We start from the raw sequence: 24,899 nt of genomic DNA, 5'->3' as shown, positions 1-24,899 counted from the left end.
GAGAGAGTGGATAAATTGTGTGTGGTATGTCTGTGGAATGCAGTACTCTGCACAGTGATGAAAATATGAAGACTGTGCTGCATGCCACACGTGAACGCACATTACATAATTTAGAGTGAAAAAAGTCAAGCAGAGACCACTTTGTGTGATTCTAATTACATAAAATTCAAAAACAGGCAAAACCTAACCTGTGTATTGCAAATGGAAATAGTGGTTACCTTTGAGGAAGAACAGGGATGGATAGTTTCTGGAATGGGGCAAATGGGAGGCTTCAGGCTACTGACAGTGTTTGGTTTTGTTTTAACCTGGAAGTGGTTACATAATGTGTCCATTTTGGAATAATTTATCGAGCTGTAATGTTTACGAGTTTTTCTATATACGTGTTATGTTTAATAAAAATTTTAAATCTTGCAAAATGGTTGGAAACCAACAAAGTACAATAAAACAAAGAAAAGCAGAATACAGAAAAGAAGGAAAAGCAAGCAGAACTACAGATTCACAATGTATTTGAAAAATAGAAAAATATACATGATAAAGTAAAATAAATAATGGAAATCTCATATTTATTCTAAGCTTTTCTACAAAGGGTGGTCTTGGTTCCACTTTCCATTTGCTCATCTGTTTCTTAACCACCTATTTTCCACATCTACCAATCTGCTGAAAAAATGTCTACCCTTCAGTGTACCTCCCAATGGCCACATTCTTTGAATTATTTTCTTAGAATATACTTAAAGATGAACCAATCAAAGTAGAAAAGTGAAGTTCAGGGGGGTGGGGAGCTGTCGAGAAAAGAAAAAATGTAAGAAGGAAGGAACATTCAACAGAGTCAAATATTGTAAAGAACAAAAGCCTGAGAAATGAGAAAGACGCCAGCAATTGAACTCAGGACATTTTCACCCTGAAGATGTTTTGACTCCTTTTTTATGAGTAACAAACATTTTAATTGATAGACTTTACTTTTTAGAACCTTTTTAGATTTACAAAAAAAAAAAAAATAGAGTAAAGAGAAAGTTCAGAGAATTTCCAAGCCATCAGTTTGCTCTATTTAGTAACATGTTAGTATGGTACATTTGTTCCAGCCAGTGAGCCAATATTGATCCATTATTATGAACTAAAGCCCATCATTTATGCAGATTTCCTTGGTTTTTACCTAATGTCCTTTTTTTGTCCCATTCAGGACACCACATTACATTTAGTTGTCATGTCTCCTTAGGCTCCTCTTGGCTATGACAATTTCTCAGACTTTGCTTGTTTTTGAGGGCCTTGATGGTTTTGAGAAGCACTGGTTAGGTATATTGTGTATCTCTTTTGGAATTTGCCTGGTGTTTTTCTCATGATTAGACTGTGGTTACAGGTTTTAGTGAGGAAGACCACAGATGTACTCAAAACTAATACCCAGCATTGTCACTAGTGGCAGATCATCTCAAAACGTTTTAGAATATATCATCTAATAGTTACACAACTTGTAGGGTGTCTTGAATCCCTTAAAATTTGTTTGTAAACCTTTGACTATGTCTGCCTTTTTTTCTGGGGCAAGATCTTCTAAGTTTCTTCAAATCCGTGAAGTGTCTGCATGCACCCCAGCCCATTATAGAATCTCAGCTATACATGGTGCTTCTTGCTCTGAGTGCTTCTAAATTTGAAACCTGTAAGAGAAACCCAAATGTTAAAACAAAAATACATTTTGATCACCTAGAAACCGTTTTCCTCTCCTTTTTTTATGTAGACATGAAATTTATAGCCTCAGTATTTTCTAAAGACACTTCAGGACTCAGGGCTAGCATGCATGTGCGCACGCACACACACACACACACACACACACACACACACACACACACACACAGAGTTCTCAAGCAGTATAGATTTTGACACTTAAATTTAGTAAAAACCTCAAACATTAGCACATTAAGTGACAAAGAAATGATGCCTGGCCATTTAAATCATCAACACTTTTTGGTTTTATTAAAATATCTAAGGAAAAGTGGAATTGGAGAAATAAATTCAGTAATTTTCAATTTTCAAAATAAAAACACCACATTATCTAGGTCCTTTGTGGACTTTATTTTTTAAAAATTTAAATATTGACTTATTGATAAGTGAATTGTTCCTATCAAAACATTGAAATTTCTAATAGTAGGTACAATCTTTAACTATAACAGGTTCTTCTTGCAAAACGGAAACTGGATGGAAAATTTTATGCTGTCAAAGTGTTACAGAAGAAGATAGTTCTCAACAGAAAAGAGGTAAAATAAAATAGCTTTGTTTCTCCTAAACCTGTTTTCTCAGTTAACAGAATTGTTTTCTGGTGTCTAATACAAGCTGATTTTTTACCTTTTTTTTTTTTTTTAACAGCAAAAACACATTATGGCTGAACGTAATGTGCTCTTGAAAAATGTGAAACATCCATTTTTGGTTGGATTACATTATTCTTTCCAAACAACTGAAAAGCTTTATTTTGTTCTGGATTTTATTAATGGAGGGGAGGTGAGTTTTATAATTAGTTTTCTAGTATTGATAATGTTTAGGAAAAAAATCGAGTTCAAGTTTCTCTTATCAGTGTTGGAAGCAAAGCCCAGCATAAACAGCTATATGTTGAGTAGCAGCAGTATTTAAAGCACTGGCTAATCAGCACAATGCAGAATGTAGAGAAGTGAGACATAAAGCTCTTTTCCTAAGCAGCTTATGGCGTAGGTGGGAAGGTTCATAAAAGAACCTTGATACGAAGCTACAGACTTCATGGGTAGTTTTGTCGCTGAGCTATATAGCAAGAACATATACTGAAACATTAGAATGAAACTTGATTTGTAATTTTTGGTAATTATCGTTTCAATAGTTGCATATAAATATTACTCTAGCCTGTCATTTTCCAAAATGTGCAAACTATTAATCAGATGAGATGATCCTGTAATAAAGGGTTCTGTGGTGAAGCCAGTTTGGAAAATGTTTCCTGTTATATCCTCTTGGTGATTAACAGTGTGCTTCGTGGTAGTTACAATGTTTCAGTATGTTAAAGACTTTGAGAAATTATGCCTGAAAGCCTGGATTTATTTAAAAAAAATTTTTTTACCACATAGTCCCGTTTTTTGTTTGAACCAAGTCTATTAACAGTATTCCCCAAAACTCTGAATCAGAGGGATATTGAAATACATTTTGGGAAATGCTGCTGTTAAGATAATAATTCCAGTAGTAGTTAACATGTATTGAGCATCCTTATGTGCCCAGCACTCTGGCTCTTTATACATACTATTTTATCTTCACAGCAGTTGTGTTGCATAAGACAAAGAAACTGAGGTACAGAGAAGCTAAGTAACTTGATCAAGCCATGTGGGTTAGTAAGTATGGAGCCAGGAATTGAGCTCAGTCTGATTCCAGGATCGAGGCAGCTGACCACCCCCTGTTCCTCTGCTTCTTAATCCTCATACTTTTCTAATTTGTTTGATCTCTGACCTGTAAATATCTCTAAAAATTATTTTAACTGGTAAATGTTATTATATCTTTACAAAAGGATCTTCCATCCCTTAATCCCAGAGCAAAGAGAGAAGAGAAGTGTATTTCAACCTTACTATAGTACACTTATCTGTAGAATAAAGGAACTACACAGAAGACCGATTTCTATTCTGCAAACCTGAAAGATCAGACATACCTAGATCATTTTGGGGATGGTCATAAAAAGAATCATTATTCAACCTCTTACATCTATGGCAAATATGCCTTAAGACTCCTCAGAAGCGGGATTATGAATCCCCCATGCACCCTGATTCAGGAATGTGGATGACCCCACATCGTTCCCACCTTGAAGGTGTGGTTTTATTTGTATGTGGTGAGTGCTAACATATAACAAGAATTTATTGAGGGCCTGGCACTTTGTAATTATTTTACATGTGTTATATCAGTTTATCATCACAACTCTTTGAGATAAACACTCTTATGCTCATTTTATAGGTAAGGAAATTAAGGCTCAGAGAGGTGAAGTAACTTTCTCAGTATCACCGTGCTCTAGTACTTGTCAGGCCCCGGATTTAACCTGGACATCCCAACTGCAAAGCCCATTCTTAAGTACCACCTATGTCCTTGAAATATCGTGCAGAAATCTAACTGCAGGTGGGATACTGGCTGCACGTTTCCTGCTTGTCTGTGGTTTGTTAATGCTGTTTTAGGACTTTGCTTCTGAGCCCTTATTACACAGTGACTACTCCTAAACTGGATGGCAAAGGTGGAAGGAAGTAGGCTTGTCTTCTAAAAGATAGAGTTGACTAAGATAAATGGGGGAAGAAAAGAGAATGTTAAGGTGCAGGGGTTGAATGGGGCAACAGGTAGAAGAGGAATAAGGATGAGAAAGGACAGAGGCAAGAGGAGTGTGATTTCATTATGTGTTTCCTATTATTACTGTTATTTGCCCCCCAATGTTCATATTTGCATTTTAACCTTGACATGTGATATTCATTTTTGTATACTACTTCAGATCTGTTTTGGAGTCAGGTAGAGTATAAACAAATAAGTTTTATGATACTGGGCATGTAAACAAGCCTTTCTGAGTCTCAGCTTCCTCATCAATTCCTACTTCAAAATAGGTGGGTGGATTGAATAATACAAGCATATAGTCTTTAGCATAGTACCTTTGATTTAGTAAGCAGTGGTTGTTAGCTGTTATTAGTGAATGATCAGATTTTCATTTGGGGTAATTTTCATCAGTAGTAGTGTATTAGACAGATGTGATCAGAAGGTCAATAAATAAAGTATTACAGTAGAGTAAGCTGCAGCTAATAAAAGCAGTGGTAATGGTTAAAAGGGGGGAGTGTCCCATAAATAAATAAGAGATAAAAACAGAAGAATTTATTCATTTTTTGGATATAGGGACTAAGGGTAAAGGAGCAGTAGAGGTGAATCCCAGGTCAGCCCCATTTATCTACTCTGTCAGGATCTATTGTAACTGATCTTCACCATCACCTTTCAGAAGAGGCTAAGAAAAAATTGGGGACAATCTTTGAAAATCAAAGAAGTTAAATGAATTAACACACAAAAAGGTTTGAACCCAAGGCTGATCAGCTAGCTTTTCAGTTTGAAAATCTATTTCCACTTTACCTTGCTGCCTCCCATGGTTTAGAGGGCTGGGTAGAAAGTGATATCATTAAATGAGACAATACAGCAGTGGCAGTAAGTCTGTAAGAGAATACCAGGGGCTCTGGGTTAGACAAATTGAATTTGTTGGCTTGTTAAATATTCAAGAAAGAGCAGCAGGCAGCAGATTTTTGCAGTAGAAGCTCCAAGCAGAGGGCTGTCCACACGAGAGACATCAACATAGAGTGGTGGTTAAAATCATTGGAATGGATTAAGTTGCCTGGGAAGGTATCCAGAGAAAGAATAACAGTGGAGAAACCTAGGACAGACAATTTGTCAATCCCTGCAGCATAAGGGCCCAGAAAGGAGCGGAGATGGAACTGTCCAAGGTAGAAGAAAGCCCCCAACGAGAGATTGTTGTTTTAGAAGCCCAAAGACTTAGAGTAAGGACCTAGAGCAAACTTTGCCTAGGCAGGTAACCTGATGACTAGAGAACAGGTTGTGAAAAATACATTGAAAATTAGGGAGGAAGTGTAAGAAATGAACTGGAGAGTCCAGCTGCCAATGATCTCCAGCCAGTTGCTACCATATTGAATTTAGGCTTAATGGTGCAGAGCTCCCCCCACCCTTTTTTTTTCCCCAGAAGAAACCAAAACTATGAATTTTAACCAAAAAATAAAATTTCCCAGTTTTTAAATGTCACCAATTATTTTAGATTTTTCTGAAAACATTCTTTGGTTCAAACAAATTATATCTGTGGGTTAGATTTGATCTTCCAGCCACTAGTTTATGATCTCTAAATAGTGTTTGGTTTTTTCAAATGAAAGAACAGTCAAAAAAGGCCCAGTAAGATAATTACATGGCAGTATCAAAATCATTGGTCTCCATTAATAATTTTTTCCAGGGAGGTTGCCTGGAGTGGTATGAGGATACTGCCACACTGAGGATTGAGGGGTACATGGGAGATGAGCGAGCAGTAAGCACAGATAGGGAAAGATTTGTGGTTGAAGAGAGCATGATTGCCAGGTGGAGGGGATACATAGGCAAGGGGGAGTCACGGTTCTGTGCTTTGGTTCATTTTTATCTCACGTTCAAAGTAACAAAAATAAATCCTGTTTTTGTATTTTTAGAATATATTTGTTTCACTTTATGTGTGAATGATCTTAATATTCTTTTTTTTTTTTTTTTTCCAATTTTACAGCTGTTTTTTCACTTGCAAAGAGAACGGTCCTTTCCTGAACACAGAGCTAGGTTTTATGCTGCTGAAATTGCCAGTGCATTGGGTTATTTGCACTCCATCAAAATAGTGTACAGGCAAGTTTTTAAAATTTCACTTCTAAAATGTCTTTTTATTATTTTATTTCAGTTCATATTCAGGTTTCCTTTTCTTTCCTTTTAATTCGATAGAGACTTGAAACCAGAAAATATTCTTTTGGATTCAGTAGTAAGTATTGTCTTTTAAAAATCTACTAGTGCATGATTTTTTTTTTTCAACATCTTTATTGGAGTATAACTGCTCTACAATGGTGCGTTAGCTTCTGCTGTATAACAAAATAAATCAGCTATACATATACACATATCCCCATATCCCCTCTGTCTTGCGTCTCCCTCCCACCCTCCCTATCCCACCCCTCTAGGTGGTCACAAAGCACCAAGCTGATCTCCCTGTGCTATGCAGCTGCTTCCCACCAGCCATCTATTCTACATTTGGTAGTGTGTATATGTCCATGCCACTCTCTCACTTTGTCCCAGCTTACCCTTCCCCCTCGCCGTGTCCTCAAGTCTGGTGTCTACATCTGCGTCTTTATTCCTGTCCTGCCCCTAGGTTCGTCAGAACCTTTTTTTTGTTTTTTTTTCTTTTTAGATTCCATATATATGTGTTAGCATATGGTATTTGTTTTTCTCTTTCGGACTTACTTCACTCTATGACAGACTCTAGGTCCATCCACCTCACTACAAATAACTGAATTTCATTTCTTTTTATGGCTGACTAATATTCCATTGTATATATGTGCCACATCTTCTTTATCCATTCATCTGTCAATGGACACTTAGGTTGCCTCCATGTCCTAGCTATTGTAAATAGTGCTGCAGTGAACATTGTGGTACATGACTCTTTATGAATTATGGTTTCTCAGGGTATATGCCCAGTAGTGGGATTGCTGGGTCGTATGGTAGTTCTATTTTTAGTTTTTTAAGGAACCTCCATACTGTTCTCCATAGTGGCTGTATCAATTTACCTTCCCAACAACAGTGCAAGAGGGTTCCCTTTTCTCCACACCCTCTCCAGCATTTATTGTTTGTAGGCTTTTTGATGATGGCTATTCTGACCAGTGTGAGGTGATACCTCATTATAGTTTTTGATTTGCATTTCTCTAATGATTAGTGACGTTGAGCATCCTTTCATGTGTTTGTTGGCAATCTGTATATCTTCTTTGGAGAAACGTCTATTTAGGTCTTCTGCCCATTTTTGGATTGGGTTGTTTGCTTTTTGACATTGAGCTGCATGAGGTGCTTGTATATTTTGGAGGTTAATCCTTTATCAGTTGCTTCGTTTGCAAATATTTTCTCCCATTCTAGGGTTGTCTTTTCGTCTTGTTTATGGTTTCCTTTGCTGTGCAAAAGGTTTTAAGTTTCATTACGTTCCATTTACTAGTTATGATTTTTGTTGTTGTTATGCTTAGTGGCATAGAGTCCACCTCAAAGGTTCCACACTGCACGATTCCATTAGATAACATTCTTGAAATGTCAAAACTATGGAGATGGAGAACAGATTAGTGGTTGCAAGGGGACAGGGACTGAGGGAATAGGGGAGTTCAAAGATAAAGGAGTAGCATGAGAGAGAGTTCCTTTGTTCCTTTGGGATGATGGACGTTCTCTGTCTGATCGTGGTGGTAGTTACACGAATCTATACGTTTCTATTGCATAGGGCTACACATACACACACACAAATGCGTGCATGTAAAATAGCAAAAACTGAATAAAGTTGGCAGTCTAGTTATCAGTATTATACCAAAGTCAGTTTCCTGATTTTGACACTACTACAGTTATATAAGATGTCAGCATTGGGGGAAGATGGGGGAAGGGGACATGGAACTCTGTACTGTTTTTGCAATTTCCTTTTAATCTATGATTATTTCAAAATCCAATGGTTTTAATAAGTGTCAATTTATGTCCATGCATTCTTTTATCTTACTGCCCCTGTATTTGTCAGGGACATGTTGTCTTAACAGATTTTGGGCTTTGTAAAGAAGGAATTGCTATTTCTGACACCACAACAACATTTTGTGGGACACCAGAGGTAAGAAATATGTCTCATTCATGTACTCATGTATAAAATGCTAAAATGAATCACAAATTGTATATATAAAATTTATATATAAAATTTGTATATATAAAATTTGAAATCAGAAAAGTAGAGTAAAAATATTTTCAGCTTCCAGCCAGCTGGAAATATCTGATAATCATCCCTTCTGAACATTTAAAGTTTATTGATAGTTGATATTTTTTTAACTGTGATTTTGAGATACCACAGATAACCCAACAAAGATGAATTATGCTTACTTGTTTTTAATGTTAAAAGTTTACCTTAGATTTCTTCAAACATTTGATTACATTTCTGATTCTTAAAACAACAAAAAAATCATGAATCAGTGATGAAAATGTCCAAAAATTAATTGAGGTAATGTTGGGACAACTCTGTGAATATATTAACAGCCATTGAATTGTATACTTTAAGTGGGTGAATGGCATGGTATGTGAATATCGTAATAAAGCTGTTTTTTAAAAGAAATAAGCTAAAGCAAATATGGCAAAATGTTAACATTGCCTGTATTTGGGTGGTAGCACTACTGGTTTCTGTTATATTTTTATACTTTTTGTATGGTTAAAATATTTTATAATAAAAATTGTTTAATGGAAGAAAATAAAACAGTGGATATGGGGGAAAAAATTACAAATCAGAATTTATTAACCAGAACATCCTATTCTCTAATCATTTTAACTAGCAGAAAATGTATCTTTCTATTTGAGACAGTAATAATAATCCTTAAAATTTATGTGAAAGCCTTGTTATTCTAACTTCACACATACATACGTTTAAAGTGTTCTAATTTTAAAATATTAATTGTGATCTTAATTGCAATTAATTAAGGGTAATTAAGATTGTGGAGTAATTGCAAATACGTTAAAAATGTGTGATAAAATAGCTCACATCAGATTTCTAATCAAGATGAGAAACTTAAAGTATCTATAAGTACAACTATACTTTGAAATGTATTTTTTCTTCCTTTTTCTCGCTAATCTAACCCTAAGTCTTGTATATATTTGTAATAATTCTATTTTGGTTTATGTATGAAGAAACATTTTTCATGGATGTATATTCATTTAATAGTTAACAAAATCTTTAAGTCCTGTAATATTTAGAAGGGAAATAGAAGTTTTTTTGGTCATCTAAACCTAAATATGATCAGAAATTATTAAACCCTTTTTATATATGTTGCTATTTCTTTGGATCACATAAAAAAGCTTAAGAATGTATTTCCTTATATATATTTCATGTGGGAAGAGGAAATATGTATTTTGGAATCTAAAATTCAAATTCACCATTTATATGTGTGAAATGATAATGTTTAAATTTTTTACAATTTGAAATGTAAATAGCCATATAATAACTTAAGCAACTTTTCTAAATAACATGTTAAAGAATTGCTATTGTAATTCTTAAATAAGAATGCAATTTATTCTTTTTTCTTTCAATAAAAAGAAAAAAATGAATTGTAATTGCCACACTAAAAATTCTTTCTTCAGGAGAATCAATTATGAATAATGGCCATAAGAATTTCTAAAATTAATTTTGAGAAAGACTCCCCCCGCTCCCCCCCAAAAAAAATACCTACTTTACCTACTTAGTATTACAGTTTGTACATTTGTTGGCCTCTATTTGTCTTAACTACATCACAGTTTCTGGGGAGAAATGCTTGAATATGTGTATTTTGAAAATTACCCCAGTTGATTCTGAAGACTAGTGCCACCCAAGAACCCCTGGTATAGAATATACCCAACCCACTGAAAATCTAGATAACGTGTTTAATTTAGTGTGATATTACACCTAAAATTTATTAAATTTCTCAATTATTCCTAGATTTTGTCTTCAACTATTTATTGAGTTGCTCTAATATTTAATCTTTTTTATAGTACCTAGCACCTGAAGTAATCAGAAAACAGCCCTATGACAATACTGTAGATTGGTGGTGCCTTGGTGCTGTTCTGTATGAAATGCTATATGGATTGGTATGTATTTCTCCTCTGTCATTATGATTCTAGTATGTTAAAAGTGATTTCGGTTTTCTCTTTCTTTCAGTAATCTCGTGGACACTTAGATAACACTAACAGAACAGTAGTAACCTGGTTAAATGAATCCAAAATCACATTAGGGATATGCACAAAAAAGAAAAACTTTTCATTTTCTTACTAATTTTTTATAAGTGTTTCTCTATCATACTAATCACTACTTCAAATGTTCTCATCCCACTACATTTTTAAGAAATAGACACCAAGTTGTAACATTAAAATTACCCACTTTCATTCAGTTTGCTCCAGTCATTCTGCCTAATTTCAAAAAGATGAAAAGAAAAAGATTTTATTTCTCAGAAGATAATAATACCTTTTGATTTTGCCTCGTATTTTGTTTTTATAGGATTTAATAAGTATACTGGTGCTCTGCTTTTTTTTATTACTGGGAACCCTTTATTCCCTTTATCATAAACATCATGTCGTAAATATTTCATTGGAAAAAAGTGATGTGTGCTGTGTAATCAGTTTCCCCAGTTTTTATTAATTAAAGACACAGTTAGCCAGAGCTTCTGATTAACAAGTCAAATTGTTTTACTACATTGAGTTAATATCATTCCAACCAAAAGCAAACAATTTTAGGCACTTTAATTAGCTTACATATCCTTGCAGGAATAATGTATGTTTTTCTTTAGGCTTTTTTAAACATTCAGAATAGTTTTTAGGTTCCCTTTGTGGGCCCGTGAGTGGCCAGCAGCCTCAGGGTGGTGACCAGGCTCTCATCACCCACACTGCTGCTCCCACTAAGCTAAATCTACCGTCTGCTGAGACTTGAGCTGGTCTTGGCTTTTTTGTTTTGCTCTGTATGTGTATATGTGTGTGTGTGTTTCCCCTGAAAATGGGGGTGATCTCAGTGAAATTCAGTCCCTGAGGTATGTTTTAGAGCATCTTTTGTCTCATGTTGCTAACTTTGAATGATAGATTCCTAATGACAGCCAATGCTGTCTCTTCTTTGCCCTTGACCATGATCTGCTTGTTAAAAGATCTAGTTTTCTGTTTATGCTGGTGACTTAGAAGACCTGATAACCACTTTATACCTTACTTTCTTTAAGTGTTGGGTATTCGTCAGCCTGATATTTCCAAATCCTTTGTATTTCTTTAGAGGACTTTGAAAGTATAAAATATTATCATTGCATATAGAATGTAATTGATTCAAAAGGGAACATTTGAAACACACACTTCATTAAGTAAACTTATATTAACAATTTAAAAATAAAATTAGATGTTAAAAAATGAAGTTTTTCTTTCCTATACAAAAGAAAAAAATAACAAGCTTGTAACTCCCTTAACTTTAAAAATTATTTTTACTTTAAACTTGTAACTCAAAAATTAACTGGCTAATTCTCATGTTGGAGCTGTACCTCAGGTCTTCAAGCTGTGAGAGTAAAATTTTAATTCTGCAGGACACTGTCACTGCCACAGGTTAGGTCTCCATCTCCACTAGAAATCTTTTTAAATTAGTTTATTCCCAGGTCTCAAGAAGTTATTTGTTTGATCTGTGTTGAATCTCTATTTCCAGTAATTCTATCATTATGCCTAATGATGAGGTTGGTAGTGGTTTTCTTTAAAGCAGATCCTATTGCAACTTATATACAATTTACACCTCTCTGCAGGAGTTACTGAACAAACTGACCCTAATTCATTTAGTGAACATGTATTAAGCTCTATAGCACGCTGGGTTTTAAAATCTCTTCACATGGAAAGCCACACTGTAGATTTTCATACACCCAAAGAGACCTGTGCTTTTCTGTACTTGTGCAGCCAGACTGCTCTTTGTACATCAAGGCCAAATCTAACTATTTTAACCCCATCTGTGCATAATTCAATTAGTACTAACTTTCTCCTCTCCCCCCCCCCACCCCCAGCCTCCTTTTTATTGCCGAGATGTTGCTGAAATGTATGACAATATTCTTCACAAGCCCCTAAGTTTGAGGCCAGGAGTGAGCCTTACAGCCTGGTCAATTCTGGAAGAACTCCTAGAAAAAGACAGGCAAAACCGACTCGGTGCCAAAGAAGACTTCGTATGTACATCTTTCCCAGTATCCTCTTTATTAAGCTTATTTATAATTTGAAGATAAATCCTTATTTTATATGGTATTTAATGGGATGAATGCAGCTCTTAAAGAATAGCACCATGAAAAAGAAGCATGCTTGTTCCAACAATTTTCACCAGTGTTTATATAGAACTGTACAGTGTTTAAAGCTCCTGTACAAGCATTTTTTTCATTTGATCTTCATAACAATTTGATCCTGTCCTTTTCATCCCCCATATCCAGCTTTCATACCCTATTATTTATTAGAATTTCCTACCCCCTTCTAAAAAAAATGTGCGGCATGCATTTTTTGATTGCCTAAACTTTTAGATCATTTTGTTTAACAAGAATGTAAGTGCTTTCTGACTGCATGAGGTAATACCTTTTGCTTGAACTGTCATTAAATCACTTTTTTTCCTGAGAATTTAAATGTGACACCTCCTTGAAATAATTATGGGATCTGCAGGTTTGCTTTTTTTTTTCCCTTCAAATCAGGGTAATTTAATTGCTAGTGCAGTTACCAGTGTTATGTTAGTGAATTCATGAACTACTGAGGAACATGAACTTTGAAATTTTAATGAAAATTCATTAAAATTTCTCAGGAATTTTTGGGGGCTCTTTACCAGTCTTGAACTTGAGCTGTGAATAATAAACTCGTCTGCTGCTGCTTTTCCCCTCCTGCACTCCCCAGTGCAGCAGGTAGCTCTGTCCAGTTTTCTCTCTAGCTTGGACTCCAGAGTCCATTTTTTCAGGGCAATCTTGCCAATGCTCCATACCTCCTTGTCTCTTGGTCCTTTTGTTGAATTCACTGGCAGAAATTGCAACCCTAGATGAATCCAGCTGTCACCCCTGGGCTGCTGAACAGTGCTGATGAGAGTTGCACAACTGGGAATATTGGAAGTGCTGTGAAGTCTAGTCATTAGTCTCCTCAGTGCTTCTCCAGTTTATGCTCCTACTCTGTGTATTAACTATTTTAGACCTTCTCTCCAAATTTCCAGATTCCTTTTCTTCTTCACTTTTACCAGATGCTCTTGCCTTCTATTGATATTTTATAGGGAAAATAGAATCAGCAGAGCAGAACTCACTCAGCTTCCTGCTGTCAGATTTGCAGACCTACATGCACCTGCCCCAATTGTTTCCTTCTTCCTAGTATAGTGGAAAAGGTCGGTTTCTGCCTTTCCTGGATCCTGACCCCTTGCAAGGAACCCTTGTGCATGCTTTTTTCTGCACAGATAACTGCTCTCTTTTGTCCTAGATCCTCCAATACTGTCTCTTTCTCCCTTCATAGCCAAGGGAATAGTTTGAAAGTTTTCGACTTGAAAACCCAAGTTGGGGCTTCCCTGGTGGCGCAGTGGTTGACAGTCCGCCTGCCGATGCAGGGGACACGGGTTTGTGCCCCGGTCTGGGAAGATCCCACGTGCCGCGGAGCCTGCGCGTCCGGAGCCTGTGCTCCGCAACGGGAGAGGCCACAACAGTGAGAGGCCCGCGTACTGCAAAAAAAAGAAAAAGAAAAAGAAAACCAAGTTGAAAGGTTCTATATTCATTCTCCCTTTTCCAATCTCTTCTCATTTCTCAGTCTACCCCACAACAGCTACTAGGATTGTTGAGTACTTCTGTTGCTCAGATTGCATTCTCAGCAGCATTTCAACTTCCAGCCCTCTCCTGGGCTTCTGCAGGAGCACACACTCCTCTCGTGCTTTCCTCTATATTTCTGAGCCCTCCTCCAGAATCTCTTCTGTAAGCTCCTCCTCTTCACCCTGACTTTTAAGTGTTGCAGTTCCTTATGGTTGGCCCCAGACCCTTGTTTCTTCTGTTGCTCTCTCCCTGGACAATCTCAGTTGTCCCTATGGCTTTGGTTGTGTCTTCATCTGACATTTATATCTTCAGTCTAGACCCCTCTCTAGTGAGCCCTAACTCAAAGAGTACCTGCCTGTTCAACACCACCACGTGGATTCTGGAGAGTTCAGCATGTTCATAATTGAACCCTTGCTGTCTTCCTTCTGTGCTCTTCGGGCCAGAAATCTGAGAGTCATTCCTGACTCTTCTCTCTTCCTTTCTTCTGTATTCAACAAACAGCCAGAACCTAGTATATTTGCCTCCTAGATCTTTCCCGTATCCAGACACCTCTCTCTTCTCCCACTGCTACCACTCTTTTCCTCGCATTGTCATCTTCTGTCTGGCCACGATAGTAGGTGTTTTCCTTTTTCTCATCATGACTCCCCAGTCCATTCTCCCATTAGTCAGAGTCATCTTAAAAAGCAAACAAACAAAAAAAACCCCACATTTGTGACATTACCCTTCCTAAAACTCCTTGATGGAGTCCCATGACCCTAGAATAAAATCCAAAATTCCTAGCATAGACCCAGTGTGATGAACCCATTTACCTCTTGAGATCCTCTTTGTGTGACAATCCCAATCCTTTCCTATACCGCAGCCATATGGGGCTCTCATTTTCTTGACCAAACTAAGCTCTTTGCCGTCTCAGGCCCTTTGTATTCTGCTTGGAATGTTCTCCCCTCATTCTTTTTTGTCTGCCTACTTCTTACTTATCTTCCAGAACTCTGGTCAGATACCACTTTCTCTGAGAAGCCTTTTTAAACCCATCAAACTAGGTTGGATCCTACTTTTTATACACTCTCATGCCTCCTTGTAGGAAGAAAAGCTAGCATCAATACTGTGCCGACTTTTGACAGTAGCAGCCCAGAGTGGAATCATTTTTGGTAGTAGAGCTTGTCACCTTGATTTTACCCCTGCCCCACTGTGTAAAAAACTCTCATTTAACATCTTTACCTCCCCTTTCAGTAATAATAATTCTTTGTACCTATGTAGTGCTTTATTCTTTTCCATATTTTCCAGTGATTCTTGAAGCAATCTATGAAATATCTAGGGCAGAAATGTTAACCCCACTGTACCTGTGAGGAAACAATGACTGTGAAGAGGATGTAACTTAAATCCATCATTCTGAGTAACTCTCCCATGTCTGCTCTGGGAGTCTTTTCACTACACCATTTGGCCAAATTGAATAAGATAAACATGTACCTAAAAAGAACTTTTTTTTTGCGGTACACGGGCCTCTCACTGTTGTGACCTCTCAGTTGCGGAGCACAGGCTCCGGACGTGCAGGCTAAGCGGCCATGGCTCACGGGCCCAGCCGTTCCGTGGCATGTGGGATCTTCCAGGACCGGGACACGAACCCGTGTCCCCTGCATCGGCAGGTGGACTCTCAACCCCTGTGCCACCAGGGAAGCCCCTAAAAAGAACTTCTGAGGGACAAAGTAGAAATGGTTCGGTTTCATAAAATTCTTCAGTGCGTACTTAATATATTCTTCAGCATTAGTAAAAAATCTGTTTCTTTACTGTTCTAGCTTGAAATTCAGAATCATCCTTTTTTTGAATCACTCAGCTGGACTGATCTTGTACAAAAGAAGATTCCACCACCGTTTAATCCTAATGTGGTATGTTTACATCCAAATCTTTCTTTCTGAAATAGTGAAATATAGAACTGTAGCTCATCGTAATTGTAGCAATAGATCTCAAAATCTAACCTGAATCAAATTGAATCAGTACCTAGTACTTATGAAACATGTCACTCAGGATGTCTAGTACAACTGATAACTTCAAGATGACCCATAAGATTATAGTTACATTAGATTGATCAGAATATCTTCCAGAAAAGTAATTGTGAAGTGCTTCTTAAGAGCATGTGTAAGAAAGCCCAACAGGTTTAAAAAAATGCAAATTAAAGTAACTGTGAGGCATCATTTTCATACCTATAAACCAACAGACATTTTAAGTAACACTAACGCACAATTTTTTTCTAGATTGATATAAAAAAAAGTCAAATAATGTTTGACTTGTTAAATCTGATGGAAACATTTTACTTAAAGGATTAACAATGTTGAAATGTTTGGAAATAAATATATAATGATAGGGAGATTATTAATAAATCATCAGAAGGCCAATAATGATGTTACTAATGATAGCTTCCTATATGTAGGCGTATATAATTTTTATGCATTACAACATGTAAATTATGCCTCAAATAAGCTACCAAGTTACTGCTATTACTATTCTTATTATACATGTTTTATAAATGAAGAAATGAAAACTCAGAGATGTCACGTAGCTGGTTAAAAGTAGCAGACCTGAGATTCAGATCTGTATCTGATCCCAAAGTCATTATTTTTTTCTATGCTTTCTTACTCTCTATTTCCTTTTCTTGTTAAGTAAATGATAATAATGATAATAAATATAAAATGAGTAGATGCTTGGAAAATCCTTATAATGTTAAATGAAAACATGGTAATTATCATTTTTGTGACATAAGATTACAGCAGTAAAAGTAACAGGTAAGGATGGGAAGAGAATATAAATCAAGACTGATTTGAGATTACACGATCATAGCTGAATTTGTTTTTCTTTTATTTAAAATTTTTTGGTGTTGCTGTGAAGCTCGTGAAACACTTTTTTTTTTAGAAAATTAGAGCAGGATAAGAAAATCACTTCAGGAAAGTATTATTTAGTGTACTCAGATTTCATTCAAGGTCACTTTCAGTACATTGCTGATAGCTGGTATTAATTAATAGATGTGATATTGTACACTATAAATGTAATGATATTTGTAGACTTGATTTATTTCATGTAGCTCATCCAGAAGTGTCTGTTTCAGAGGTGACTCCATTGGCAATAATTTCTGTCCTCATTTCTAGAATTTGCAGTAGGAACCCAGGACCTTTAAGAATTATTGAATTTTCTCCTTTATATTGAAAGTCTTACTGAGTTTAGTTATCCTCAAATGAACGTGTCATCAGGCTCATTAAAGCATTAGGGACCCCGTGTAAGCAACACTGAAAATGGGAACAGTGTTGACTTCAGAGGAGTCAGGCACCTCCACGTTTGGATCCCTGCTGGTCTACAACTAATTAAACTTTTTAAAGCAAGACCTGCAACGGAGAAGCTGTAAGAGGAAAAAAGTGATAAATTTGACCACATAAAATTTAGAAATGTCTGCATGAAAAAAACACTGCAAAGAAGAAACTGGGAGAAATTTCCCTAACACATAAAGCATTCTTATAAGTCATTGAGAAGAAAGACCACGACCAGTAGAAACATGGATAAAAGACACAAAATATTCAATTACAGAAAAATAAATGCAGATGGTTTTTTAAATATATTAAAAGATGTTCTAACTCACCGACATTTAAGGAATGCAAGATAAAACCCTAACGTGTTGCCATTTCTCATGTAACAAACAAAGATAAAAAAATTAGCTTCTATGCTGCCCTCAGTACTTGTATCCTTCTACTTAAGCCTGGCAGCTATCCTACGAAATAGTACCGTTATTTTCCACGTAATACAGATGAGTTAACTTAGGCACAGAAAGGGTTAAATAACTTGCCGGAAGTTTAAAGTTAAAATTGCAGACCTAGAATTCGAGCTCAGGTGCTTTAAGGAAGACACAGTCTTCTCTCACTCTTAACGTAAGTTGTACAGTTTTATCCCTCTCAATACTGGCCAGGAGCCATCAGGGCATTCACAGAATGTTTATAAAGTCCAGTGAAGGAACATTTTTCATCATCTATTGAGCACCTTCTACGTGTCAAATTTTGGGAATTTTATGTATTAACGCATCCAGTCCTCACAGTAAACTTAACAGGTAGATGGCAGTATTCTTATTTTACAGAAGAGGAAACAAGCTCACAGAGATAGGGTAGTTTATATAAAGAATTACAGCTAACAAATTTCACAGCCAGAATTCAAACCTTAGTCTTGTTCCACTGCCCTTGCTTCTAAGGTTATAAATGAGAATTTGATGACTTTTTTTTTTTGGCTGCGTTGGGTCTTCGTTGCTGTGCACGGGCTTTCTCTAGTTGCAGCGAGCAGGGGCTGCTCTTCATTGCATTGAGCGGGCTTCTCATTGCAGTGGCTTCTCTTGTTGCAGAGCACGGGCTCTAGGCATGCAGGCTTCAGTAGTTGTGGCACACGGGCTTCAGTAGTTGTGGCACGTGGGCCCTAGAGTGCACAGGCTCCAGTAGTTGTGCTGTTTGGGTTCAGTAGTTGCAGCACATGGGCTCTAGGGTGCTCAAGCTTTCAGTAGTTGTGGCACACGGGCTTAGTTGCTCTGCAGCATGTAGAATCTTCCCAGAGCAGGGATCAAACCTGCGTCCCTTGCATTGGCAGGCGGATTCTTAACCACTGCGCCACCAGGGAAGCCCTGATGACTTTTTTATATATACATGAGTATAATTTCTAGCATTCTTTCTGCTCTGTTGGGGAATTTCTCATATGGAAGAATCTAGCGTCCCAAATTTCCCTGGTCTCTGCTCTGCTGTTTGCAGACCACCAGGCTAACTGTGTCCTTGGTTTATATATGTGCTCTGAACCTGTTTACCTTGGTTAGACTTGATGACTTGAACATTTTAAGGATTCCCTTCCTCTTAGAATAGAGATAACCTAGAGCTTCAGAGATGGGCTTTAAGAGTAAATCACCTGAATCTGTATCCCAGTTTTAATCTGTAAATAAATTGGAAGGGGAGAGTCCATTAGCTTGTATCAGATTCGTGAAGGAAGATTGACCGCTACCTTCAAGCCTAAGTAGCCACTATGCTTCATTTCCCAGGTTCCAGTCCCTTTAGGTCTCTAGAGCTAAGGGTGTCACAGCCGAATGCTCAGTGAATGACCTCGGTAGCACGAGAGTCACCTTTCATAATTTTACTTACTGTCCCTTCATTTCTTCATCAAAAGGCTTCAACCTCCCCAGAATTGAGAAACTGGATGGTCAGGCATTTTATGGAAGTGGAGATGCAAAATTTTCTCCTGAAAACCTCCCTGAGTCCCTTTTCTAAATTTAGAGGTGGTGATGGGTAGAGAGAAAGTGGGTCAGTTGCCGGAACCAAGATTCAAATTAACATAGGCGAGGACCCTGTCACGCTAGCCTTCCTCACCCTTATCTTTCCTCCCCACCCAACAATGAGAACCCTAACTGTAAGAAGGACCTGAATAATGAGAGTCAGGAAGGGAAAAGCAGGAAATGTTTCAAAGACATTGATGGAGTAGGAAGACTTGCCAGGAATAAATAGACAAATTCATGACGGGGCTTTAATGAGGGACTGAAGTAAGGGGAAGAAAGGTAAGGTAAGGTAAGGTAAGGTGAGTAATAGTATGCTTTTTGACGTTTTAGGCAGGACCAGATGATATCAGGAACTTTGATGCAGCGTTTACAGAAGAAACAGTTCCATATTCCGTGTGTGTGTCTTCTGACTATTCCATAGTGAACGCCAGCGTACTGGAGGCCGACGACGCCTTTGTTGGTTTCTCTTACGCACCTCCTTCAGAAGACTTATTTTTGTGAGCAGTCTGCCATCAAGAACCCATTGAGCAAATATAAGCCTACAGATGACATGGAAACTCCTGTTTGTGTGAATATATTCAAATATGTTTAACTAGTGCCTCATTTTTACATGTAATGTTAAAAACAATGAAAAATGTATTTTCTGCTGTATGCGAGAAAATAGGGCATTTCAGAGAACTAAGTTTTGAATTAAAATTTGTATTCTTGTTTATTAAGCTTATTTTTAAACAGAAATTTTAAAAGCTACTGTTCTTAGCATTAACCTATTTTTAAAGAAAACTTTTTTGCTAATGACTGTTTCTTTTTCCCTCTAGGTTTATGCTAACATCTACCCAAGATAGACTGTTTTTTAACAGTCTGTTTCAGTTCAGTTAACATACATTAATGCCTTCGTAGCTCTCTACTTTGAGTTCTCAGATCACAACTATGCAATTGGTACATGGTTGTTTAAGAAGAAACCATATCTTTCCATAATGAATCACTGTTTCACATTATCATTTCTTGGTAGGATTAAAATATAAAAGCATAGTTAACTCATTGGCTGCTAGCTAACACTTTGAGTAACTGTCCATTCTGCAGATCAAATTAAGAAGTAACAAAAGGAAATCCTATGCTTTTGAAATACCAGTTCAAATTTATGAATTATTTTTCCTCTGGAGGAAAAGTAAAAGTTTAATAGAAATTTAGAAATTTTAAGTATTCCCAAAGCTCTGAAGGGAAATAAAGTACTGCTGGATTTTGTTTTTTAAGGCGGTGCCAAAAGCGAATATCTCTGTGTCATGTATTTATATTACCAATACATTTTATTTATGTTCTTTTTGGTCTTTTGAATATTTAATATATTGTTAAGTAGGTCGAAATCTTGATATTTGTTTTTGCAAATAGCTATTCAAAACTGTCTTCCTAATTGGTTGATAAGTAAAAAATATTGCACTGTCTAGAGTATTTACCTAATTGGGAACTAAAAAGTAGAATAGCAAATTATGGGTCAGTATAAATGTATACAGTTTTACTACAATGTAACAAAAGTTAAAAATAATTTAGGCAGATGCATAGTCAGTATCTTATGTATCTTAGAAAAAGTACAGGAAGCTGACCTTAAAATCATACTAAAAACCAACTAACTTGTATACTTGTAATTGTGAAAAAGAATATCTACAGAAAAACTAAAACTCACGCTTACCTTGGGATTCTGATTTTTAGTTTAGAGATTTTTCAGGTCTTGTAGGAAACTGTGAAAGAGTTTAGTGACGCAGTTTTGATGCTTCAGGAACAAGCATACTTTCCATGTATTTTCTCTTGAGAAAGAAATTACAAAAACTTTTCACACGAATACCCTTTAGCGTAAAATTGTTCAGCAGAAGGCAGGGAGGCAGAGTGTACTTTTGTTAGATTAGTAATGTTTGCATCCAATACACTGAATCTTCCTTTAGAGGTAAGACTTTAATAGCGACACTGTAAATATTTGGTTTATTTGGCACTACTGTAAGTTCTGCTTTTATACAAAGCTCTTTGCTTATTATAAAACAAAAACTGTAGTTTCTTGTATGATTTTTTTTTACTCAGCTGTTCCTTAATTAAACTGCCAAAAATTAAAGTGCAATATTGTATATTTTTAAGAACAAATTTTAAATAGAATATTGATGTTTCTCAGATCACAGGAAATACAAATCTTATATAGTATAATAAAAACTAGCAAAAAGATTAATGATCATCTAATGCCTGCCATTATTTTATCTTGTTTATTTTTAAATATTTATTTATTTATTTTTGGCTGCGTTGGGTCTTTGTTGCTGCGCGCAGGCTTTCTGTAGTTCCAGTGAGTGGAGGCTACTCTTTGTTGTGGCGCACGGGCTTCTCATTGTGGTGGCTTCTCTTGTTGTGGAGCATGGGCTCTAGGCACGCGGGCTTCGGTAGTTGTGGCTCGTGGGCTCTAGAGTGCAGGCTCAGTTGTGGCGCACAGGCTTAGTTGCCCCACAGCATGTGGGATCTTCCCAGACCAGGGCTCAAACCCGTGTCCTCTGCATTGGCAGGCGGATTCTTAACCACTGCGCTACCAGGGAAGTCCCCCTGCCATTATTTTAAATTAAAATTGGTGATGCTTACAGTAGTCATTACAAACTAATTATTCGTATATGTAAGGGAGAGAAGTATAAAATTTTAACTAAATATCTGGGTATACATAGAAATTTCTAGATTATCATTGGCCGACATGTTTAATATTCAGGGAACAAAATCTCTTCCAAGTTTCAAGTTTATTTTTTTTCTCAGAGCATGCTGAGTCTTTTAGAAAAAGGTCTGCCCTTTGAATAGTTGAACCATTTCATGGTTATTGCCAAAATAAACTCAAAGATCTAAATGAAGAAGCGCTGACATTCTTCATGTTACACATACCTCTTATTGCCTATGGTACAGTGTAGGGCTTCCCAACCATTGTCATGTCACAGCACACACTGAAAATTACAAAATTTGGCACACCTGGGGAGAGGTGCCAGCTGATGTAGGTGCTGGCAGCAGGTGCTCTGCTCAAAAGTTTTTATGCCAAAATAATTTTTCAATTTATGAGCCAACAAACACTGTTGGGATATAATTTCAGCAATGGCAAATGTTTTAAAAGTGATTTAAATATTTGAAATATTTATTACTATAAAATTTTATCACTATAAAAATTTACCTCTACCAATATCTTTTGGCATACTTGAAACTTTTATAGTGATTATCCATAGGCATAATATTACAGACCTTTACACAGATATTTTATGACTCATTCTTTCATACATCACATACTGTATGAAAAGTGGGAGTGGTATGTGGCAACATTTTTAGTAGTGCTGGCATGATTTTCAATAAAGTGTGTTAAAATTGATAACTTATTTCCTCATGTATGTAGTTTGGAAGTTAGCTCTGTTTTTTAAGTGGGATTTTCTGCCACTTGCCTCTAACAGCAGTTTCTACTTTTGTTGGTTTTTACAGATTATTCTATATCCCAAGGAGATTGTTCATTTATATGAAACCCCAGAGTGTACATGGATGAGTTTCAAGTGGCATGAGTACCTTGAAAAGATACACCAAGTTTTGTGTGTAAATAAAATCGACTTGGGGCAGGGAGTGCTGCATAGCTTTGTTTAGATGATCAAAAGGATTTACTGCTATAAAAAGACTGGGTTTCTTCTCTGCCACTTTTGTTCCCCTTCACTCACCTAATATTAAGAGGATTTGCTCTCTAATTTCCCTGAAAGCATTCCAATTGGAGATTTATATCACTTATTTAGCATTTTTGGTGCAATTTTATATAATCACCCATTTGTAATTCTTTAAACATATTCCTTAAAGGGACCCCCCCCACAGAAAAGTATTTCTTATTTCACTATTTCTTTGCATTATGCCCATTTTTACAGAGGTACTTAAGTCAGAAAGAAATATAGCTGTCTCAAAATGGTAACTTTTTGATAATTTACCCAAAATCAAGATAGTAGAGAATAGTTTAAAGCAATATTATACAAAAAAAAAAAGCAAATATAGAAGTATACATTCAGAGTGGTATTTATAGCAATGAAGTAGCCAATCAAAGGGTCCTACAAATAAGTTATTTTTACATATTGTACTGAAAATGATGGATCACCATATGACTCTTATGGGAATAGTGTAAAACAAAGAATTACATTACTCTACATAACCCTGCTTACTGTAACAACCATGCCCATTTGGTGTTTTTACTAATCTTGTGTTTAAGTGCAACTGAAGTTTTTGCTGTAAATTCTCTTGCAGGAATATATCTCAGATTCATCCTTTTTTTCTAATAAAATTTCAGTATTTCCACCTTATTAGGGAACAGAGATTTCCACTCAATTTTAGTTAAATCTTTGTGGGGAAGTCAACAATGAGTTGTCAATATTCAAATGTTTTATGTTTTATTAGTTAACTCTTGGAATCCAGAAAGCTTATATACAGTAAAACAGACCCACTCAAGGTCAAATTTGATCTCAGTGTGTTGCAGTTTTGGTTCTTTCCAGGTGGTAGTTTATATAGCCTTGCTGTGTTGAATTTTTCTCTTATGCCTCAATGACAGCTTACTTTGTTAATGATTCATTGATGCTGCACACTGACACTTCTGTAATTTATTTCAGTAAGATAGCCCCTAGTGATGTGCTTCAATTAGATATCAGAAGCAAAGCTTTGTGTTTTGTCAAAAACTCTTATGACTTTAACACTTGAGTGCTGTGCACTTTGCTGTATATACAGCAAATTAAACCTCAAAGAAAAATATTAAAAGGGAAAATAAAGTCAGTTACATGTAAGACAAAAATAAAAGTTAAATCATAATCCTGTCATCTTAAGTATTTTAGCCATGTACCACATGACAGAGAAGAGAATCAGGAATTTGGTCCAAAGGAAAAGTTAAAGTGGAGAAGAGGTAGAAATAGCATAACCCAAGCAATGCAAGTACAGAAGAATGCATGACAGGGACTTCTGTTTTCCAGCTTCACATGGAAGGAGCTTAGAAGTTGCCAGGTAAAAAAATCTGAACAAACGTCAACACCCTTTCTTGGATACAGATGACAGTGGACGACACAGGACAGACTGCTGCCCCCAAGACTGGAGAGACCAACGGGCAAATACAGGGATCTGTGGCTTTACTGGAACAGAGGCAGCCACCACAGGAGCCAGTGCAGGGGTAGGAAGACCTGAGCTGTATTGACAAATTCCTGGGGACTAAGTGTGCACAACTTTGAGACTTCAGAAGTCCAGGAGAACCTAGTCACAGGGATCCCCACAATTTTATGAGATTTACCTCCTGGGGCTCAACCAACTTCTCACAAATATTAAAGAAAAATTCCTTTGTGCTTCCAGCAGGAGGAGGGAAAATGAACCATTTTCAAATATGCCAGAGCACTGTGTTCTTAACAACAGTCCTGCCCTCAGGAGAAACTAGTTAATCAGAGCCGGACCGGCAGGGTTTTATCAGAGCCTAACTGAGGTGGGGGAAAGGAAATACCCAACTCCAGTTCGTTCTAGCCATCCTAACCCACCTAATACAGGGGTCGGGGGGGAGAAGAAGAAAACTGAGAAAGACACTCAGTTTGTGGGACAACTACAAAAGATGT

At 36.6% G+C, this 24,899-nt stretch overlaps 1 protein-coding gene across 9 annotated transcripts in view; it reads left to right on the top strand.

Moving 5' to 3' along the window:
- The window catches only part of SGK3 (serum/glucocorticoid regulated kinase family member 3), a 113,161-nt gene extending 91,658 nt beyond the window's left edge, over positions 1-21,503 (top strand). For 5 of the 9 annotated variants that reach the window (XM_027127968.1, XM_027127971.1, XM_027127974.1 and 2 more), the window contains 9 exons: positions 2,160-2,243; positions 2,353-2,484; positions 6,260-6,372; positions 6,466-6,502; positions 8,273-8,359; positions 10,255-10,350; positions 12,276-12,431; positions 15,809-15,898; positions 19,624-21,503. In XM_027127968.1, the coding sequence (XP_026983769.1) occupies positions 2,160-2,243; positions 2,353-2,484; positions 6,260-6,372; positions 6,466-6,502; positions 8,273-8,359; positions 10,255-10,350; positions 12,276-12,431; positions 15,809-15,898; positions 19,624-19,794 (966 nt within the window). In that variant the 3' untranslated portion in view covers positions 19,795-21,503. The remainder of the gene's footprint in view (positions 1-2,159; positions 2,244-2,352; positions 2,485-6,259; positions 6,373-6,465; positions 6,503-8,272; positions 8,360-10,254; positions 10,351-12,275; positions 12,432-15,808; positions 15,899-19,623) is intronic. The other 4 variants (XM_027127972.1, XM_027127975.1, XM_027127970.1 and 1 more) reach the window with 2 other exon arrangements.
- Positions 21,504-24,899: the final 3,396 nt, after the last annotated feature.

This window comes from Aethalodelphis obliquidens, unplaced genomic scaffold (genome assembly GCF_003676395.1).
Source record: "Aethalodelphis obliquidens isolate GAN/ISIS:26980383/991018 unplaced genomic scaffold, ASM367639v1 scaffold33, whole genome shotgun sequence".
Classification (NCBI taxonomy): domain Eukaryota; kingdom Metazoa; phylum Chordata; class Mammalia; order Artiodactyla; family Delphinidae; genus Aethalodelphis; species Aethalodelphis obliquidens.
Note: the sequence above shows the minus strand (reverse complement) of the source record. Positions and strands in the feature narration are given on the sequence as shown.